Source organism: Seriola lalandi, unplaced genomic scaffold (genome assembly GCF_002814215.2).
Source record: "Seriola lalandi dorsalis isolate HSWRI2012SDOR001 ecotype SW California unplaced genomic scaffold, Sedor1 jcf7180002054680, whole genome shotgun sequence".
Classification (NCBI taxonomy): domain Eukaryota; kingdom Metazoa; phylum Chordata; class Actinopteri; order Carangiformes; family Carangidae; genus Seriola; species Seriola lalandi.
In genome coordinates, this window is record NW_019525233.1 from 608,209 (window position 1) to 615,946 (window position 7,738).

Consider the following 7,738-nt stretch of genomic DNA (forward strand, 5'->3'; position numbering starts at 1 on the left):
CTAAGGAATGGCAATTATTCAGATAATATGAAAACTTGATGGACTTACAAATTAAATCATGTCCCCTCTTTGTGCTCAGAATACAGATGTGTCTGACTGCTTACAACGAATTAGATCAAGATTTTATTCTCTGATCGAGGTTGTGTGATCACTCACTCACCGCTCCCTATGTAACACACACTAAATATTTTACAGTGAGCATTAATCAAGATTTCAATAACCACCTGATTTTTGCCCTTTTTCAAGCAAAAAAATTCAAAACATTTACTGGTTAAAGTTTCTCAGATGTGATAATTTGCTGCTTTTCTTTGTCACATCTGACTGCAGACTGAATATTTCTGGAGTGCTGAATGAATAAAACAAGCAATTTGAATATAACATCATGGGCTTTGGGGAATCTTAGCGGGAAATCTTTCACTATTTTATAGAAAAAGCAATGAGTTGAGAAAATAATCAGCAGATTAATCAATAATGAAAACTCCTGATATCAAATATGCAACAGATCTGTTCAGGTTCAATTTTGCACCTTCGTTTCACGTTTCCGGGACTCATTCATTCTTTCTTATCTCAGAAAGATTCAGCTGATAAAAGAAAGATAACGACAAGGCAAAACCCTTTAAGTCAACATTACCCAACATTCACTGTATTACCCGCTCAGGAATGAAGTGGCACATAGAGCCAGTGAAGCTAACGAGCGCAGCCACTGCTCTTGGACTTTAGCTAGTGGTGCAGAAACTGTACCTGTAGAGCTTTTGGATAGCGTGGGCAGACGTCTTCCTGACGTACGGGGACAGGTCGGCCGCTGCCTCCTTGATGGCCAGCATCATGATGGGGACGATGATGGGGACGCGGATACTGGACAGAACCCTCAGCGCGCTGGCCCGGATGAACTGGTTTGGGTCCTGCAACGGAAGAGATGAAACCACCGTGTGAAGGAATGTTTTCTATTTCTACTTCATGATTACTGCGTCTGAGGCATTTAAAACTAAATTCTTAACATCTAAGCAATAAGGAAAATGGCAAGAAATCCAGGAAGCTCATGTACAAATATATATTATATTAATACATATTGAAAAATTACAGCTTTTCTACCTTGTTAATAACAATTTTAAAAAAAGAAGAGAAAGTCAGAGAGTAGAAATGTTACCTTCAGGGCCCGCTGGAAGGTGCTGATGGACAGTAAAGCCAGGTCCTGCTGCTCCTCCGCGTACCTCACCAGGTAGACATACACAAGCTTCTTAAGCTGCAAAGGACAATTAAAGCCAACGGAAACAAATTGATCCAGCTGCAGTATCGGGGGGTATTAACACACGGGGAAAGGCAATCTAGAAAACCAGCTGTGTTGTAAAACTTAATGCAGGTTTACGTGAGAGGATGTGTTGCCTGTTTTTACATCCAATAAAAAGGTAAAAGAACGGCGCTATAAAAGGGATAAAATGAACAATAACGGATTAAGAAACAAAGAGATCCTTTCTTTCTGTGGGAAGTTTGAGTTTATTATTCTAAGGGAGGAGAAAAAATCTATAAAGTGTTCTTGTCTTGGTATCACTAGCTACAAACTCAATTCAGTGTTGTTTCAGGCAGCGAGCAAGCTTATATGTTTTTGTTCCTTTATGAAATTGCCACCCCGCCCCCCGCCCTCCTCAAAGTTTTGAGTTCTGGCTTCCAGACCTCCTCTTCTTTTCTTACAGGAAAGCCTGAGATAATATTTGTCTTGCTTTCTGAACGAGTGTAAGTGGAGACCAAAGGTTCCTCCTCTGCTGATTCACATCAGCTATTTAGAACGGAGAGGAGAATAAAACAGAGCTGATCGCTGCCTATAAGGCCGTGGATTCATAGATCAAGGAACTGGAAGAAGAAGGTGGTGATGAAAAATGATGATTTACTCGAGGAGGTATTTATAATTTAATATAAGAGCTTGATTTAAAGGTTGAGGTCAGGGGTAAGGTTACAGTTTAGGTACAATCACCAGGAGCTTTACCCAGTAATCAGCACCATGCTTTCTAAAGCAGTGAGTATTGACCTGCAGCAGTGCGCCACAGTTCTCAATCATCGTTCTGGTCATTACTGCTGGAATTAATGGCATTACTCACTATAAAAGGAGACACCACCCATCTGCCCTAAAGGATCTGGTTTCTATGACCACAAAGGACTTTCATTTTGAACCAGTCAGTAGACGATTAAGGGCTCTACAAGTGAAAATTGCTCAACATCACATGAGATTTTATGTTTTTTTTTCTCTACTTGATTAACTTGAATATGCTCTCAAAATATCATATATATCAATATCAATGGTGTTAAAATGAAGTGCAGCAATGATTAAAAGAAAATAAAGTGCACTGCTATTAAATCACGCAACACTGTCAATACCCTGCATGCTCTTGTGCTGTTTTCTATTTTGTGGTGATCAGTGGCAGCTCGCGGTGACGAGGAGAAAGGGAGGAAGAGGGCGGGAACGAGGGGAAGAGGCCATTTTTAGAGATACACTGGAGGTGTGTTGAGTGTGGAAGAGCTAGGAAAAGAAGTATAGAGAGAGAGGGAGAGAGAGAGAGAGAGAGAGAGAGAGAGAGAGGAGGGGGGAGAAAATATAGTCCGAGACCTCACACTACTTTAGCAGCTGGTGTGTATGAGGTGGGAGAGAAGAGACGTGACTGTGGGCGCTCTTCTGCCAATTACGTCCACCCACCTGCTCCCCTACCCTGCCATGAGCTGCTTCGGCTGCATGCCTTGCACACAGCGCCTGGTTTCAGGCCCCCCGCTCACATGCTGCACCTCACGCTACCTGATTATTCTGCTGCTGTTAATCAATATTCACAGGCTCTGGGCCATGGGAACCCCTCTTGAGCTGTTGCTCAGTGTTTTTGGTCGTTCACTCGAATAGTCTGTCAAGACTGGCTCAGATATTACATGATTTCGTGGTAGTATTAACACAGGCCCAAGGTAACTTACCGTGTCTTTATGCTGCTGCTGCTGCACAAACTTATGATTTGCAATAATAAAACTAGTTATGCTATTGATTGATAAAGGAAAAATAAGTCTGATTACAGATCTAGAGCGGACAGGATTGCTGCAGTTCAAGTTACAGCTCAAGATAGGAAAACTGCAAAACAGATGTCAAACGAAAGACAAACAACGTCTGACCTATTTTGTTTTAGCACAAAAACAAAAAATTTAAGTCTGTAATTTTAAAATCCTTCAAAGAATTTACTATACACTTGAGAAGATTAATCACTTAATACTAATACTTCTCCAAAACTGTAACAGAAGCAAAACTAAGATTGAAAAACTTCCTACGTTTGACCTGGTCATGACCAAAGCCAGAGGACACAGAGAATACAACTAAGGAAAGTGTTAAATATGGAATTTCATATCATCTCCAAACAGCTCAAACCTTAAATCTACATGCGTTTCTTGTATTTTGCTGTTTGACCATGACATGTGTCAAACTGGATAAAAGCAGAACCTCCTAATCATTGACAACAAGTAAACAAACTCAACTGTATGTGTGACAGATATTTCTATAGACGTGGTAATCTTGGATTATTGGAGCAGCAGATGTATTGACTGTACCGCATTTGCACATTAATCTTATTTATTTATACATTTCGTTTTGCTCTATTTTGCAATCTTCTTCATCTTTATCTCTTTTAGTAATATATTAATTCTGACTAATTAAATATTCTTGAGTGAAACCAACGGAAGTCTGTGATTTTTCTACTTTCTAAAAAAATTAAACTAATCTCCAAATAATAACCTTAATTATAATAATAATTTACACAAATAAACACAAACTAAATTAAGGAAAAACCTCTCAATTGAATTCAGTCCACATGAGTTTAATATTGTTCTGTGTGAGGAAGTTCCCTCTGTGACGTCATGCGGAGAAGCCATGTGCCCCGTTGCACGAGAATGAAATGAATCATAACGGTGTAGTAATAGGAGAGATGATGCTTTCCCCTGATATATATTTTTTCTTAACAGAGAAAAGTCATACCTCGATGTTCTTACTCGCGACGTTCTTCACAACAGCAGGAAACAGCTCGGAGGCATTTTTCCCTTTGGCGATCAGCTGAAAATAAATCAAACAATATCCATCAATCTGGCAATGTTAAACTCAACAGCTGTTTATAGTAATTTAAATATATAAATGCTTTGCAATTTGTCCAATGTGTGAATTCCCATGATGCACTCACCCCTACAACCCTTTTCATGGCCTCCAGTTTGAGCGACTCCTTGTTGCTCTCCAACATCTCTTTAAGGTCTTCATTCCTGAGGACACAGAATATTGTTGTTGTTTATTGTGGTCAACGTTAAAGAGGGTGAGAACTGCAGAGGTGACTTGACTAATCGGTGTCAGAAGTTAAGAGCTCGACCAAAGGTGCTGTGAAAGCTCCATGTTTACTACATCTGTGTCCGCCTCACAGATCACAGGGTTGCGACATTCAAGAGTCACATTGGCTCCTATGGCTCTATAGGAGTCGGGCGGGAAACTGACGGAGCACCCGACCGAACGGCAACGATGTTATCTTCAACAATGCAAACAGCTGCATCACGACGACGTCCACTCAAGCGGATCAGCGCTCACATGATGAAAATGCTCATTCCTTGACTAATGCTAATGCTAACACACAATGTCATTGTAAAACATTTTGCTGTAAACACTGCTACGCCTGGGTACAGCCCCACAGAGCTGCTAGCATGGCTGTTTTGTCATCAATAAGTTTGTCTTACTTCCAATAAGTGTCAGAGAAAATCTGTTAATCCTGCAGTGACATATTGCTAATTTAAATGGCTATGTTTTCATCGTTTTAAATAATAAAGTAAAATCATCTAAACCACCAAACAGATGCTGGCTTTTTTTGTTTAGAAACTGACAGCAATGTATCAGCTGAAAGTAATTTTCTTAATTTAACACTTAATACAAATAAACAATCCTGATGGACAACTTAGATTGTTTAAGACATTTTCCAGCTGAAAAATCAACTTGTCATCTCCAAACTGTAATTGTGACACTTTCTAAATTACATTAAATGTAGTTTTGCTGCAATTTCTTGATACTTTTAGACTGACAGGTTTATCTATCAGATCTAAACATTAAATTAGCGTTCCTTTACCAAATGCAGAGTACTAAACATAGAAAACTATTACTTCAAAACAGTATTTTTATGTATCTACACCTTAAACAACGGTCACCAAGTTTGACTGTTTCACTTTTTCAAACATTTTATTTTGAAAAACATTGCAAACTTTAGTATCCAGCTGGATAACGCTACACGGAAATAATAACCTGACCTAAAACTATGTGTAAGAAGTAAAAACCACAGTTCACGGTGGTCTCCAGAGACTAGTGGTGTGTGTGATCTTACTACAGTACCCGGCTTTGTGTGTCTCCTTGGGGCTACTGTTGGTGTGTGTGAGGGCTTGTTCTTCCTGACTCGGCTGAGTCTTCAGAGTGAGCTGTAAGTTCTCAGCAGACACCAGCGCTGTCCTCATGGCTCCCACCGCCTCCGAGCGCAAAGAGAAACCCACGTCCATACCGGCTGTCCTCCACGGCGGTCCAAAAAACACTCTCAACAACCAGTCCTCTTGTGTGTGTCTTAGCCGTCCAAAATAAAAATAGAGTCCACAAACCCAACTGCCTGTATTTCCAGCAGCTCAAGAGCGAAACAGAGCTGCGGTAATTACTTTCCCTCAGGCTGTGTGCCCTGTTCTCTTGGCTTTATTTACAGTTGTCTCCTCGTCTCCTTGTTGTTCATAACTGTCAAAGCTGGGAACAGGGGAAAAACAGCACAGGCTCCACTGGCTTCGTGCCTGTCATTCACTACTCTCTTCCTCTTCTCTTGGGCAAAAAGAGTCACAAGATGCCCCGCCAGCTCGCTAATGGCAAGTTATCCCTACACTTGAGGGTAGTTCCTTCTCACCCGTTAAGACCTCTCTCCTTCTGCAAAAGTCCATATCCCCTCTGAAACTAACCTGCCAGTCATATCAACCTGTTACTCCTCTCTTCTTATACGTGTACATTTTCCTATAGAAGGCAGCCCTATCTCGCCTGCCTCTTGGCTTCTGTGTGCGGCTCTGCCTGCGTGAGACTGTGGTCACTTCCCTCTAGGGGAAAAAGGAGGGCCTTATCTACACTGGTGGGTAAACACTGAGCTACTTTTCATCACCTCCACCGTACAATAATCCACTTTAGCTCAACACCGACTGAGAGCACATACACTGCCAAGTGTGGCCGACAGGACAGGCCGCCATCAAAGATAACGGCTCCAAGCTGAATGTCAGGAAATACCCCCGAGCATGTGAATGTTCAAACACACAGATTGTGGAAGCGGCTGACCTAAAGGCCTGACCAACTAACCACTCCAGTCACAGTCACAAGCTGGTAAATATATTCCACAGTCAATGTCCTGGTGCGTTATTGGTGATTGGAACAATTTCTACAATTCAGAGTCTTATTTCTAACAGCTCTGTCCAAAGTTACATCTGTAAAACACTGTAAGTTCATGAGAAGCTACTGAAGATTTTATCATCAATCTCAAATCTTGAACCACTTATAAAGCAAAGTTTGATTGTTCTCATAATTTCATCCTATGTCTGCAGCCTAATGACAATGTAGACTTTTCAATAATCTGCAAACATCTGCATCACACTTATCTATTTCTTAGCTTTACATCACTGCAGTTTCCTAATTAATATCTCTCATAAATGGACCACAAATGCATCCATCTACTTTAATGCCATTGTCATATGTGAGGGCGAAACATTATTCCTGCGGTTTCGTATTTCACTGTAATTTGGGGGAACAAACCAGTCAGATGTTTTACTTATTACTGCGTTTTGTTTATGCACCGAAATCTGTCCATCGACTAAACTCTTAAATTCAAGTGTGGTATGAAGGACAGATGGACTGCAGACTGCAGAGATTAGTGCCTCCATGTGGCTGGGAGCTACACTAGCCAACAGTTACTTTGGCTGTACTGGCAGTCCCTTAGAAAACACAGTATGATGAGATCCAGAGACAGGGGATGGATTTTACAGCTGGATTTTTATAAGGCTGATAAAGACGGCGCCCCCTCCAGGAGTGTGATAAAACCTAATTCCATGTTTACTCCTTTTTTTCTTGAATTAAAAATGCTGCATTTATGTTTCAGAGCAACGTCACCGGTGTTCATTCGCAGATCGTTGCCAAGAAACAATACAGTCAACGTGCCACAGGGAAGAGGAAGAGGTTTAGGTACGGTAAAGATGTGTGAGTGAAAAGTACCAGAAACAAATACTCATGGTTCAACATTTAATAAGTTGGAGAACTACAGGTAAACCAGAGTAACTCAATGAAACCGTGGTTAATATGGTTAACTGACTTTCTGAATAAATGATGAGATGCAGTTAAAATAATTTGCATTTTAAACCAGCATATCATATTGCAATGAAAATAAATCCTCTGGACTAGTTGTCCATGTTGGACTAAATCTTCACTCTTGACCTTGAAAAAAAGAAGCCAACAAAACAATCTGACATCTGATAAATTCACAACAGCATCTACTGTGTGAGAAAAGACGAAGAGGGAGGTCACAGAAAAGCACATTTACAAAATAAATCAGACTTTTCTAAAACGTTATTACCAAATAAAAAAGTGGAATAAAAATACTGTGGTGAAAAGTGTATGTTTGCTCATGTCAGAAAAGTAATGACTCACTGACGCTGTGTTCGTAAATTATCTTAAATAACGGGGGGGGGG

At 40.5% G+C, this 7,738-nt stretch overlaps 1 protein-coding gene across 2 annotated transcripts in view; it reads right to left on the minus strand.

The window, feature by feature from the left end:
* The window catches only part of ap3b1a (adaptor related protein complex 3 subunit beta 1a), a 55,196-nt gene that overhangs the window by 42,621 nt on the left and 4,837 nt on the right, over nucleotides 1–7,738 (minus strand). The window contains exons 1-5 of one of the 2 annotated variants that reach the window (XM_023422332.2): nucleotides 5,375–6,044; nucleotides 4,194–4,269; nucleotides 3,995–4,069; nucleotides 1,148–1,243; nucleotides 742–902 (exon numbers count right to left, since the gene is read on the minus strand). In XM_023422332.2, the coding sequence (XP_023278100.1) occupies nucleotides 742–902; nucleotides 1,148–1,243; nucleotides 3,995–4,069; nucleotides 4,194–4,269; nucleotides 5,375–5,535 (569 nt within the window). In that variant the 5' untranslated portion in view covers nucleotides 5,536–6,044. Of the gene's footprint in view, nucleotides 1–741; nucleotides 903–1,147; nucleotides 1,244–3,994; nucleotides 4,070–4,193; nucleotides 4,270–5,374; nucleotides 6,045–7,738 lie in introns of those variants that run through there. The other variant, XM_023422333.2, reaches the window with a different exon arrangement.